Source organism: Podarcis gaigeae, assembly GCF_964106915.1.
Source record: "Podarcis gaigeae genome assembly, chromosome: 3".
In the NCBI taxonomy this organism is placed as follows: Eukaryota; Metazoa; Chordata; class Lepidosauria; order Squamata; family Lacertidae; genus Podarcis; species Podarcis gaigeae.
The window spans coordinates 86,416,802-86,431,087 of NC_139680.1; the positions used below are offsets into that span (position 1 = coordinate 86,416,802).

Below are 14,286 nucleotides of genomic sequence, written 5' to 3' on the forward strand. Positions count from 1 at the left end.
GTTGGTTGGTGAAAGCTGGTAGTGGTGTTGTTGTGTGTCAGTCGCTTTTGCACAAAGACTTTTAAGAATAAAACTCTGCAAGGATACTTTTCTAGTGGACTCTTTTATGCTGACAAGGGTCCGAGGACCAGGCTGAGGCAACAAAGGGAGGTCAGAACCCTTTCCTTTTTTTTGCTTTTTACAAACACTGACAACTGTATTCCTTCCAGTATCTTGCAAAAAAGAAACAAGCCTATAGCTTTAAAAAAATGATAATTTTGATGAAGGGAGACCTATTTCCAGAACATTTAATGACTGGAAGATAAATGGTAGCCGTGTTCAGCACAATTCTGTTGTGAGAATTAAAATGCCCCATTAACATTCAACACCACTGGAAGCAAGAGTCTCACAGCATTACTGGGACTAATTTGAGTATTTAGCATCAGTTTTCTCAGTTGACAAACACCTGTTTTCCATTTTCAAGGATGAAATGTAGCCTATTCTCACCGTACCGAAGTGTTATTTGGCCAAAGCGGCAAAAAATTGTGTATATTTTCCAGTGTTAGGCCCAAGTATTAAAAATCATTGTTCACTTGCTTGAAAATTCTAATCACTTTTTTTTGTCTCTGCCTGAATTCCTAATTCTGGATCATATTACTCTACATCAGTGGAAATCTTATTGTGCACATGTTTTTAGTGCAGGTGCCAAAAGATGGACAGCCATGAATAGTGGGGACTGTAGCCTTGTACACTGAGAATAGTTAAGGTGCTCAGTACAGCTACACTTCAGGAAGCCAAAGAAACCCTAGGAAGATGAGAACTTCAACACTACTGCCAAGGAGCCCATTTACTACATAGGCGGCAGGCAAATGAGATGTTTGTTTCATACAGGAAAGTCAAGTCATTTAAAACAGCTGCCAAGATGATCAATAACTCAAGTTGTGCTTTGTAATTCCCAGCAGCTAGATCTCCACTTCCTAGTATGTGATGGTGCTGCCTTTGATGAACGGCAATTGATGCCTTTGTTCGGAAACTTTAGACCTATGTTAGCCTCTCTGGAAGTCTCCTCTTTGCCCTCCTTTCTTGCTGAGCAGTTTCACCTCCTCAATGACCATGTCATGAGTAACTGCTTTGCACATATCATAGACGGTCAAGGCAGCTAGGCTGGCAGCGGTCAAGGCTTCCATTTCCACACCGGTTTTCCCATAGGTGCGGCACAGAGCCTGAATCACCACTGCATGCCTCTTCTCATCAAGACTCAGGGAGACGTCCACCAGACTCAGTGGGACGTTGTGGCACAGTGGAATCAACTGGCTGGTCAGCTTGGCTCCCTGAATCCCGGCTATCTGGGCAACTGCTAGCACATCCCCCTTTTTCATTTGGTTCTGTTGCACCAAGGCAAATGCTTTCTCGCCCAGACGGATCACAGCACTGGCCACTGCAGTCCGTTCAGAATCCAGCTTCCTGCCCACATCCACCATGGAGGCACGGCCCTCCTGGTCAATGTGGGTTAGACGATCTGAGGCACTAAGAAATTGGCCGCTGGGAAGAGGTCCCTGGTTCTTCTCCTCTGCTTCGCTCCTCGTCACCCCAGTGTGAATGCCTCTAATCATGTGAAAAGCCTGCTGAGGGATAGAAGTTCCTGTCCTAAGGCACTTTGCTGCCAAAGTTGAGCTCAAGTTCTTTTGGCAAATGCAATGGCTGTGGAGCTGAGCTTGCAGAATTCCTGCTGCAAGCTGTCCTGTTGAACAAGTTCCTGGCAAAGCATGATGTCCTATAAAGACATTTTTCTGGAATGTCTTCCCCATCTGTTTGGATAAACTTGCTCTTGGAGTCAGCCAGTGGCCAGTTCTGTGGCTCCCGTCATTTAAACAAGCTCGGTCCTGCAGGGCATCTTGGAGCAGTGGGAACGACCATGATGCTGCCTCTAGGGAAATAAAAAACACAGGGTTGTTAACTTTGTTGGATGAGAGAAGCTACTAGGAATTTTACACAGAGTTCTATAACCCCCCACAAACCAGATAGAGAGAGAGAGAGAGAAGAAAAAAATAAATTCATATCCTTCTAGATAATGCAATTTACTTAATTTGCCAGGCCAGTTATCAGTTATTAAAAAGCAGCTGCTTTCAGGTGTATGGAACTGAGTAGGTGTGTGCCGGCTTGCTGGCCAAGCTGAGGCTCAAATCGAAGAAATCCACCAATCCAGAAAACCAAATTCTATCACAGAGCAGAATCGTACTCCATGATTGCTCTGCTCCAACATGGTATCATTGTGCAGAAACCTGTTGGATTTCTCAGAAGTTTTCTTCGCCCAAAATGGGCTTCCATTTTAATGCCTCGTTTGATGGCTGCTTTAGAGTTGTGAGTGCAGGGTTGAGCAGACTTTATTGTTGTGAGGTGGCTGAAGGAGCTGTGTTTTTCTTTCCACTACTCCAGCACCCTGCAGTCTCCCTGGCTGCCAGCACTTCCTAATCTGAAAAAGCTCCATGGTAGAAGTGACCTCCTTGGGCTTTTGCTGAAGTGCAGGCAGCTGGACAGGCTGGTGTTTGCTGCTTCTGAAAAGCTACTAGTTTATTCCATATTCTAGAATCATCTAACTGAACACAAGAAGTGTGGAAACAAATGCTGACTCATGGAATACTAGTGAGAATCTGCAGTGCAGGAATGAACAGGAACTAAATGGGTCTATGGGGAAGGATGGAGAATGCAGAATGACATGCTCCCGTTTCTGTCTCTAAATAGCTCCACATATATCAACTCTCAAGCAGATAATGGTGCCATTTTAAAACAATTTTCTTCATGGTCAAAAGGGCTATCAACATATTTAAAACAGAATAAGTATAAGGATCCATGAGGAATCTAAAGGATGCACTGGACTGTGAATAAGAGGCCAGCTTCTAATTTGTGCATGAACTCATGCACAAAACTAAGACTCCACTACTAAGCTTCAGCACACTGCAACTGAAAGGCACAGAGCACCTTTCCTTGTACCCAGCCATTTGAATGTACCCAAAGATGCTTTTGACTTTGTCTGAATAGCAACTGCAGCCCTCGAGAAACAAACAGGAGGGCAACCAGATGGCAAGAGGTCTAGAACATAGGGAAATTCCCTTATTCTGAATAGGATTCCTTGCAAGAAAAGGGAAAAGTTGACAGCTATGGTCTAGAAACCAAGGCCCACGAGGAATGATTGAAATAGCTGGGCATGTTTAGTCTGGAGGAGAGAAGGCTAACAGGAAACATAATAGCATGCACTCAAATGTCCGGGGGACTTGCCACTTAAAAGACGGAGCAGACTTGTTCTCTATTTCACACATCCAGAGGGAAATTCTGGAACTAGCAGATGAAAATTGCAGGGAAGGGATCTCCTTCTAAACATTAGGGGATGCTTCCCAATGGCAAGAACCTAGAGAGGTGATGGGCTCCCTGCTGGACATACTCCAGCAGAGGCTCTGTGTCTGGCAGAGATTCTGTAGTTGCAAGATTCCTGCCCTGAGCAAGGGGGCTTCACCCAATAACTTCAAATATCCCTTCTAAAATTGTTTGAGAAGCAGCTTGCTTGATGGCTAGAAGGCTGGTGGCCTGGGGTGGGAAAGCTATCTGTGTAGCCCTCTATACTGTATCCCACACAAATATATTCACCTACAAGATCACTCATGAGGCTGCTGGCTTCGTGGTCATGCATATATTTAGGAACATAGGAAGCTGCCTCATGTCCACTCAATCGGTCCATCAAGTTCAATACTTTCTACACTGAGTTGCAGCAGCTATCCAGGTTTTCAGGCAGAGGACATTAGCAGCTGTACCTGGAGATGCCAGGGAACCAGAGATCTTCTGCAAGCAAAGCTGATATCTATCCCAGAGCTACAGCCCTTCCCCCAAACACACCCTTGGGGATTCAGAAAGTGAGATGCCATGCTGTCAAGCTCGAAGCAGTGTCTCATTAAACTGAGCTAAGAGTAAGTGATGTATGGATTTTCCCAGTAGTGATGTATGGAAGTGAAAGCTGGACCATAAAAGAAGGCTGATCGCCGAAGAATTGATGCTTTTGAATTATGGTGCTGGAGGAGACTCTTGAGAGTCCCATGGACTGCAAGAAGATCAAACCTATCCATTCTTAAGGAAATCAGCCCTGAGTGCTCACTGGAAGGACAGATCGTCAAGCTGAGACTCCAATACTTTGGCCACCTCACGAGAAGAGAAGACTCCCTGGAAAAGACCCTGATGTTGGGAAAGATGGAGGGCACAAGGAGAAGGTGGCGACAGAGGATGAGATGGTTGGATAGTGTTCTTGAAGCTACCAGCATGAGTTTGACCAAACTGCGGGAGGCAGTGGAAGACAGAAGTGCCTGGTGTGCCCTAGTCCATGGGGTCACGAAGAGACGGACATGACTAAACGACTAAACAACAACAACAAAAGAGTAAGTACGATGAATTGTGGTGCCGTCATAGGCTTTTTTACAGTACGCTACTCCTGATGCAAAGCTGTTGCCTGCTCCTTCTTCCAAGTCCCTAGAATGGGAAAGGAAGCTGCAACGTAGACTTACTCCTTTTGGAGCAGTAGCCCAAACTTCAAGCGACTACAATAAAAAGCAGTCACTTGCTGTTGCCAGCTCTCGCTGTGTTAACAACAGACACGTCATGTTTGGAGCTTTGCTGCGGCAAGCTCAGATTCCCTCGCTGACACGCGTTACCTTTGCTCTGGCTGGGAGCTTTGCCAGGTTCAGTTCCAAGTCCACTGGGAACCAGCCCTCTCTGCCCTTCTCATTAATCCCTTGGCTGTGGCAATTCCAGTGTCCAGTGCCAAGGACCAAGTCAAAAGGAGCCTGTTAAACATAATGGCAGCAATTCTCTTTATGAGCAAGGGAGGGAGAAGGGGGGGGGGGATGTAAAGCAGTAGCCAAAGCTCTTTTTAATGATGTGTACCTTTAAGAAGTCTCAGCACACGCTTTTTTCCTGCTTCCCTGGGAAGCTTCTGTTCCCCCAGCAGTCCTATTTCATTTCCAGCAGCAGAGAGATGAAGCAAGGCTTGGTGCAGTTCAGCTCACAGACCAGCTATGTCTTTAAGATGAATCCTAACAAAGGATTCAAGGTCTTTTCATCTAAGAGAATGTGTCCCTTCTTTTAGAAATGCTGGAGCACTCAGAGGCTCTAATTTTGGGATGCAAAAACACTCTCTCAATATCAAAAGAGCACTCTTTCCACCAGGAAAGCTTGTATCGCAAGGAATGCACCACTGTTTAACATGTTTGGTCCAACAGCACAGGGCTTGACCAGGAGTATAAAAAGGTAAAGGGACCCCTGACCATTAGGTCCAGTCATGACCGACTCTGGGGTTGCGGCGCTCATCTCGCTTTATTGGCTGAGGGAGCCAGCGTACAGCTTCCGGGTCATGTGGCCAGCATGACTAAGCTGCTTCTGGTGAACCAGAGCAGCGCACGGAAACGCCGTTTACCTTCCCGCTGGAGCGGTACCTATTTATCTACTTGCACTTTGATATGCTTTCGAACTGCTAGGTTGGCAGGAGCAGGGACCGAGCAACAGGAGCTCACCCCATCGCGGGGATTCGAACCACCGACCTTCTGATCAGCAAGTCCTAGGCTCTGTGGTTTAACCCACAGCTTCAAAAAGATTGGAGAAGTGTACTTAGCAAGCACCATTTTCCTCACTGTGGATTTACAGCCAGTTGCCCCACAAATAAATAACGATGGATGTATTCATAGCTGGTTCCCTTGGACTGCAAATTCTCCACAAGATTCTGAATATCACTTCCTCCTCTCCCAACACAGACAAAGTAATTCAGAAGAAGTGGTTCCAAAAACGTTTTGGAATGTTGCCAGCCAAAGAGGTTGAGGGTTAAAATTCCATCATGTTTGCCAGGGACCAAGAATGCTGAAAAAGTGATGGAAGATGCCTGCCACATGCTCAAATGATCTGTGGGAATTTCCTATAGGTGACGTGAGTAGGCAGTGCAATGGGAGTGGGGAAATGGTTTTCAGCCAAGGGCTGCATCCCTTCATCCCGCTGGGGAGGGCATGCCAGGGGGTGGGGGAGGTGCAAAGGCAAAAGGTGGGTGGAGCTATGGATGTGATGCTTGCTTTTCTACAGTAGGCTACATTCTGGCCATGAAGAGCCAGAGGTCTCTCTCTCTCTCTCTCTCTCTCTCTCTCTCTCTCTCTCCCTCCTCTCTCCATCCAGATAAATAAGAGGCATCCTCACATTAAAGGAGATTGCAGGGCAGGGACCATGAGTGGGGAATAGCTTGAGGAGTGTCTCAAGGGCCAGACAAAGAGATCTGGGGTCCACACCTCTGCAGTCCAGGATGCTCATTAACAAGCAGGGGGGAAATGGGGCAGTATTACTTAGGTGCCACCTGCAACCAAATACCAGATGAAATTTGAAAGGGGAAAGCCTGCCCTTCTCCATAGGTCTGGGATTAAATGTGAGGTTAAGCAAGCAATAGAGCCGGGCCTCCAACTAAACTGAACTCTCTCCTGTTCACTTGCCAGCAAACCTATGCTATATGTGCACCAATGTTCTGCTTTTTTTACAGATGGCCTCTATAAATTTCAGACAGCTTGAAATATAGCAGCTAGCTTTCCATTTTTTGTGACGGGAGAGGAGCTAGCCACAATGGCCATCCTAGCAGTGGAAGGGGGGAAAGAATTGCCCTAGTACTTTGAAAGGGATAAGGCACAGTGAATATACATTCGATCATGCGCTGGGGAGTGTGCTTCCAGGTCTGCCTGGTTACAACTGCATATACATGCAGGAAGAGGAAGGAGCACAACATACAGATTAGGGAAATGAGGGGCTTAAAAAGACAGTGTCTATGCTCTAGAATCCAGTGCTGCCAACTCCCAGTTCTCATTAATGTCTAGGCTATATAGATCTTATATTCACTTTTTGCAATTGCCAAACTCCCCCCCTCCCCGCTCCCCACCGGCACTCTCCTGCCAATGAGCCTATGTGAAGCAAGATGTCAAAGGGAAACAATGAGATCACTTTAAAAAACCCCCGGTTAAAGCAGTGAAGGGAAGCGTGGAAATATGCTAAGGCAGCAGAGCAGCACAACTAATTCTTTGCACAGCACTCAGTGGTAGTGGAGGCTACATTCCCTCAACACCTCCTTGGTGTGTTCTCCAACCGCTTCCTTCTGCCTGTTTACATGCTAGCTGACTTTGGGGGAACCATGCGATCAGCCTGAAGTCCAAATTAGGAGGCCCTTCTAGTCATTCTCCATATGCCTCGGCTAGCCTGCGTGTCATGACAAAGCTGGCTCAACTCTGGTCACAGAAACCAGACTGTTTGTACAGAGAATGCCAGTGGTTAGTTTTCCCGAGATGCTGAATGCACGCTTGTCAGACTCAATCCAGCTCTTAGCTGCGTAAACAGACTGTAGGCAGTCTGCCTGCCATTCCAAAGCCAGCTAGAGGGGTCCCATCTTTGCAGCAAACTTCCTTCGCTCTCCCCAAAACGTCTTGTTGAATTACAGGAAAATCCCCAAACCTATCTCAATAGAGCGCCAGTGGGATGAGTACTGCCTCACCACATGGTTCTCCCATGCTGTGGAAGTGCTAGTAGCTAATTGTTCCCGTTCCCAAGTTATCCGAATCCCAACTATGTAATTCTGGCAATGAGCCCAATTTTAAAGCAGCTGAAAAGAACACAGAGAGAATGAGATACCCCTTCACTATAAACTGCTTACCTACAGGCTATGGAGAGAAAAAGCCAGGCAGCTCATAAACCCCCCATGAGAATGAATAAACAAGTTGTACACTCAGCAAAAGGTGGAAGTGAATGGCCAAAGAGATCACAAGAGTTTTTGCCAAGTAACATGCAATTTCTCCTTGTGAGCTCTTTTTAAAAGCTGTTTGTACACCTCTTTAAAAATTCAAACACACTTAGCCTAGGAAAAGACTGACTCTTTCCCGAAGGGGCAAACGTAAATACAGCATTGTGATGTGTTTTATTACGTACTGATTGGTCACCCACCAATGAGGATCATTGGTCTGTTCTTCATCTGGGAAATGTTGAACATGCCTGGGAATAAATAAAGGATAGACAGACAAGAATTAGAGGATGCTGAGGATTTTAAGTCATATAGGCTTTGTATTCTAAATGGAAACAATACTTTAAAAGTGGAAGGAATAGCATAGATGTTAGCATTCAAGACGTCTAGTTAGTCGGTCCAGATAAGGAATAAGTATTCAGAAGCACAGAGATGAAGAATTTATCCCAACAAATGGGCTTCTTTAACACCCTCCTCAAGCGAAAAGGAAACAGTTTGAACCTCCAGGTTCCTGTAGCAAACAAGTGGAGAAGGATTGAGTCAGAAGGTAGAATGGCACAACAGGACCTGAAATGGCAGGGCTCTAGCAAAGCCAGACATGTGCCTCAAAGTTATCAATGTTTCCCTACAGAGGTTCACCTTTGACCTCAGAAACAACTATAATAAGGTTTGGGTCTTCTGGTGGCAGAATTCTGGATGATTCCAAAGGCTCTGGTGTCATCTCATTGACAATAAGGCTAATTATAAAAGGCACAAAGGTGTAAAAACCTTTGCTAAGAAAGGAACCTATTCCTGGTTAAATAGAGGCCACATATTGTTTCTTTTGACTCTGCCTGTCTACCACTCCAGACTTCCAGATCCCTGGGTCAACAGTAGCTTTTATTTGCCACCTACTAGGCAAATCGGTAAAGGTAAAGGTACCCCTGCCCGTATGGGCCAGTCTTGACAGACTCTAGGGTTGTGCGCTCATCTCACTCTAGAGGCTGGGAGCCAGTGCTGTCCGCAGACACTTCCGGGTCACGTGGCCAGCGTGACAAGCTGCATCTGGCGAGCCAGCGCAGCACACGGAACGCCGTTTAACTTCCCGCTGGTAAGCGGTCCCTATTTATCTACTTGCACCCAGGGGTGCTTTCGAACTGCTAGGTTGGCAGGCACTGGGACCGAACGACGGGTGCGCACCGCGCCACGGGGATTCAAACCACCGACCATGCGATCGGCAGGTCCTAGGCGCTGAGGTTTTACCCACAGCGCCACCCGCGTCCAAATTGAGCAACTACTAAAACACAGGGAAATTCATGAATACAAATTTGCAACAACTGAAACTTTCACACTGTCACAATGTAACCAGCTGTATTTGTATTGCTATGTGGGACTAAAAATTAGGTGAAAAATGTGTGACCAGCAGCCGCTTAAGTTGCACTTAACACTTTCAGCATAAAACAGGATCCTCTTGTGCTAAAAAAATCAATAAATAGTAGGACTGCAGGACAGACAGAAATAGATGGAGAGAGAGATAAAAGTCCTATGGTCATATATTTTATTAGGCACTATGGCAATGCAATTACTCTTAAATGAAGTGCACAATGCAGCCTATACAACTTGGAATCGTAAAACAAAATACCTGCGTGTTGTTTCTTTTTCCTGCCAACAGCTGCCCCAATGATTTGAACCAATTCTTCTTCTGAGGCATTAGATCGTAAGTGATCTCGCAAGGACACTTCTGCATTTCCAAAAAGGCACACCTGTAAAAAAAGGATGAGAGGAGAGAGAATCATATAACCCTGCTTGCCTGGATGCTTCAACTCTGATGGCATGAAAACACCCTCAAAAGGTTTTTATCTCCAGATCCGTCTTTAATTATACTCTGCCCAGAAGTGAATCAGCTGTCCATTCCAACACTAAAACCCATGTGGGGATTGGTAGTCAAAGGGACATTTGAAGGCAATAGCCATCACTTTCTCAATTGCAGAAAATTTTGGAGGGCGGAGATCAAGAAGCAAGGCTGTCACTGCTAGGTGGGAAGTGCCAATATTTAATTGAAAGCTAATTTTAAAAACACAACATGGAAACATAACGTGGCAGGAAGCGTTCTTCCTGCTAGCCCCACCCCCACCCCCACCCTGGCCCCCAATTCAGTCTGTGCAACATATGTCTGATTTGACAGATCAGGCAGAGTTCTGCAATGAAAGTGGATACTGGCAAAGAAGAAAACCCACACCCTCACAGTCACATTACCGAGAGTAGCATTCCTGCTGCCAATTTAAGAGGATTTAACATAAAAAAGCTTCACAATGTGTTTATCTTCAGAGACTTCTCACCAATTAGTTTAAATATGCTGCATTATGAAAACAAGGCAGTTTCTGCAACACTGAGAGCCAAGGAAAAAGACACAGTTGTTCTTTCCAACAGCAAAACAAAAATCTACAGTAGGATCCAACAGGGACTGTTATTTGATTTACCACTTGAGTCTAACTAGGCAGCAATCATCCAATGACTTCTGGCCCATTTTGGATGCAACGACAACTTTGTGCGCACTTGTTGCAGGTTATATAATCATGTAAGCACTCTAACGGCCCAGAAGAAGCTGGCGAATAACATCGTGCTCCTACCTTTAAGTTTCCATCAGCTGTGATCCTCAGTCGATTACAGGATCCACAGAAGTGTTCAGACATTGAGGTGATGAAGCTGACTTGTCCCTGAAAATGCGGCACCTTATATGCCTGTTGTGACCCAGGCATGGATTGAGAAAGAGAAAACAGAGAGAAAAGGTGAAGCACATCTTCGTTAATATCTTACTTGACTGGCTTCAGCATCGTCATATTCCAGTTAACGAAAACTGGAGTAAGAGACACAGCGGCGTAGCTAGCCACTCGGGTGCGAGTCCTGCATTTGGGGGTGGGGCGCAATGCATGGAGCCTCTCTTCCGCCTCCCCCTCAGCTGTAGGGCAGATGAGGAAGAGGTGTAGGGCAGACGCAAGTCCCACGCTGCCATTTTAGGCAGTGTGGAGCCTGCAGGCGCCAAGCCACCATGTCACTCCCAGGAGAGACGCGTGGCTTGGGCACGCTGCAGGCCCCGCAGTAAGTGCCAGACCCTGTGGTGTGGCGCCCAGTGCCAGCTGTGTTTCATTATGTTTGTTGACTGAACTAAAAAGTTTCGTGAGCCCGTTTTTTAAAAAAACTTCACATTTTTGTCATTTTCTCAACCCCCCCCCTCCCCGAGTGATGACACCCAGGGTGGCCTGCAACCCCTGCATTCCCCTTCCTCCATCACTGAAGAGATGAAGATACTGCACAGGCTAAATCCAAGGTAAGTTGCCAGAAGGAAATCTAACTACGAACTGAAAAATTGTTCAGTACATATGTGTGAAACCAATGCTGAAAAATGAACAGTTCACTCTTCATGGGTGTATCACTCTTTTACTATGTATGGCCACATCTGATTAAGAGTAGCTGCCAGAATTATGGCGCTTCTTATCTTCATACCAAAATTTTCCTGTAAAATCTGGTTGTGCGAGTTTTGCCTCAATATGTATGCAAACGGAAGATTCCACAACAGATCGCTGGCGGCATTTCAGCAAAATGTGACGAGATGATGTTTACTTTAAAACTTGTTCAAAGGGACAAAGTTTGGTGTGGAAAGTAACCATCTGTAGATCATGTATAACAACTGGACTTGGTCAAGTGTAAATTCTGAAAAACCACAGTTGGTCATGGATTCCATAATCTATACACATGTAAAGGCAACAAAATACATGCATAAAACTCTCAATGTGTAACAGACATCAACAAGAAAATGTTTTTTCCCCAGCAAACCTACAAAGATTCCTATGTGAAATTCCTTCCTGGAAATCCTTGAGGTTCATACTTTACGAATTGCAGCCTATGAAGCACTATTGCTATTAATAATTCTGATAGGATTTCTATTTTCTCCATGCTTGATTTCCACTTCTTAAAAAGCATTTCACTTTTCTTCACTGCTACCTGGTTTTTCTTTTTCTTTGTAAATAATTTTTTAATTAATTTTTCATTAATAATATTCCAATTAACAACAAATCAAATCATACCAAATCATAAATCATAACTCAAATAATAAATCCAATTATACATTTCAAATTAAAAGCCAATTAAACATTCCAAATCATATAATTTAAATGTGAGGTTTAGCAAGCAATAGAGCCAGGCCTCCAACCAAACTGGACTCTCTCCTGTTTACTTGCTAGCAAACCTATGCTATAGGTGCACCAATGTTCTGGTTTTTTTTCCAGATGGCCTCTTTAAATTGCAGACAGCTTGAAATATAGTGGCTAGCTTTCCATTTAATGCGACAGGAGAGGAGTTAGCCACAATGGCTATCCTAGAAGTGGAAGGGAGGAAAGCATTGCTACCTGGTTTTAAGTATTTGGAAAAATGGAAGCTAGTAACAAACCCCAAATACATTAAAAAATATAAAGACATAAACAGAATATGAGCATATGCAATTCTCACACGATGATCTAAAAACAAATTACAAGTAAATTCCTTCATTGAAGTCATTGCCCTGGAAGACGTTTGTCACACATGAAGCAATCTTGAGGACGGCTTCACACATGGCTTTCCCAGTTTCAAAATATGAGTTACACGTGGCAAGAATAAGCTCTTGCTATTCACCATATGAACATGGTAAACTCACATGTACACAGCTGCATCTATTCCTACAACTTTTATAACTTTACAGGAAAAACATCATATTTATATATCCAAAGGAAAGAGTTAAGTCATTCTCTATCCTCCCGCAGTCAGTTTCATTTTAGCGGGCAGACTCTCTCCAATATCATAATCCTTTAATCATGACTGTCACAACTGTTGAAAGTATGTGGGCAGGCATCTACCAGGACCATCACAGCCATTTCAATTTTCCCTTCAAGAGCTAATTGCATTGGTGTTGACATAGCAGGCTTATAAGCAAGCCCTGAACTTTGCAAAACTTCTGGGCTCCCTTTGATCCTACTGCATTAATCACCTTAGCAGTGCTAGAGGCTTCTTCACAAGGCACTTTTTCCAGCTCTGGCCATCTCTGCTTGATTGTATCGAGCATCTCCTTATAGCTCACCATTTTCCTGAAATTCCACTTGTTGCCTAGAATGAAAGGAGAACCAATATCACTGAGCAAAGTGTGCGGCAGTGACAGTGCAACAGAAGGCTTATTTTGTGACGTATTATTTTCTGTCTGGGATCGCACAGAAAGATATAAAATAAAGCATTCCCCAGAATTTCATTTGTCTCCTTTCCAAACAAGAAAGCTCTCAAGGCCACAGAAGCTGTAGACCCGTCCTTGGTCGACATCCCATCACCAACTTCTGGAGAAATGGGGATTCCTCACTTCAGCATCATCCATTTTCTCAGCCAAAGTACAGCCAGGGGTGCTGAAATGCTCACCATCAAAAGGCATGTATTCTATGAAGCGCACATCCAGGGGCTGCTTCTCGGTCAGAGCCACGAAATCTACCAGCTCATCTTCATTAAGACCTCTCATAACTACACAGTTCACCTAGGAGGAAGGAAAAGCTAAATTGAATATGTCTTTGGCAACATCATGCACATCACATAATAAGTGGCGATCAAGATAAAAGCTCAGAAGGGTTATCACTGCAAAAGAACCATTTTTCCATTACTTGTTTCTTTAAAGAAAACCCTAAAGTTGGGTATTAAGAATTTATTTCAGAACTCAATTATCTGGATGGATCCTCTACACTCAGTTGTGTTTCCCATTTTTTATTCAGCAACAGTGATACCAGCCACAAACATGTATCAAGAAGATAATAATTCTCACCTTAACAGGATCATACCCAAGTTCAAGGGCTTTTTGGATCCCTTCCATTACCTTATGGAAACCTAAAATATAAACAAAAATCAACTCTGACCCAGGACAGATAAAAATATTTTTTTCTAAATCTAAACACACATGCATTGCACACATTCATATATTTATGTGTACACTATACACATAAGATACACACTCACAGACATATATCAGCAGAATCAGTTACTTTCCATCTCATAGGGAAAGGCTGCTTTGCTCAGCTAATTAATAGCCAACACTTCTGGCAAGTCTGGACACTGACCACACAAGTTAATTATGTTTGTTGAAGGGATACCCCTACTCACCTGGACATTTCCCAAACTGCTTTTGAAACTTTCCCCAGTTTTAAAAGCAGTTGTCACATGGCATGGATCTTTCCTCTCCTGAGCTCCTTTGGGAGGAAAGCTGGGATAAATACATGGGCTGCTATTTGAAAATAGAAGCTAAGCCCACACTGAGACCACAAAACCAAACTCCCAGGGCTGGGCAGGGGGCTGAGAGATGCTGTTCTCCCAAGAGATGAGAGCAATAGCACAGTGAAATGGCGAAGAAGCCTGGCAAAAGGTATAATAGCCGTTGCCAACCTGGTGCCCTCCAGATATTTAGGACTACAACTCGCATCAGGATATCTGATAGGAATTGTAGTCCAAAAACATCTGGAGGGCACCAGGTTGGC

At 44.6% G+C, this 14,286-nt stretch overlaps 1 protein-coding gene across 3 annotated transcripts in view; it reads right to left on the reverse strand.

Moving 5' to 3' along the window:
- The window catches only part of MOCS1 (molybdenum cofactor synthesis 1), a 34,586-nt gene that overhangs the window by 1,742 nt on the left and 18,558 nt on the right, over positions 1-14,286 (reverse strand). The window contains exons 5-11 of one of the 3 annotated variants that reach the window (XM_083732380.1): positions 13,581-13,642; positions 13,187-13,298; positions 12,771-12,886; positions 10,381-10,491; positions 9,393-9,513; positions 7,960-8,022; positions 193-1,906 (exon numbers count right to left, since the gene is read on the reverse strand). In XM_083732380.1, the coding sequence (XP_083588506.1) occupies positions 7,967-8,022; positions 9,393-9,513; positions 10,381-10,491; positions 12,771-12,886; positions 13,187-13,298; positions 13,581-13,642 (578 nt within the window). In that variant the 3' untranslated portion in view covers positions 193-1,906; positions 7,960-7,966. Of the gene's footprint in view, positions 1-192; positions 1,907-6,236; positions 6,908-7,020; positions 8,023-9,392; positions 9,514-10,380; positions 10,492-12,770; positions 12,887-13,186; positions 13,299-13,580; positions 13,643-14,286 lie in introns of those variants that run through there. The other 2 variants (XM_083732379.1, XM_083732381.1) reach the window with 2 other exon arrangements.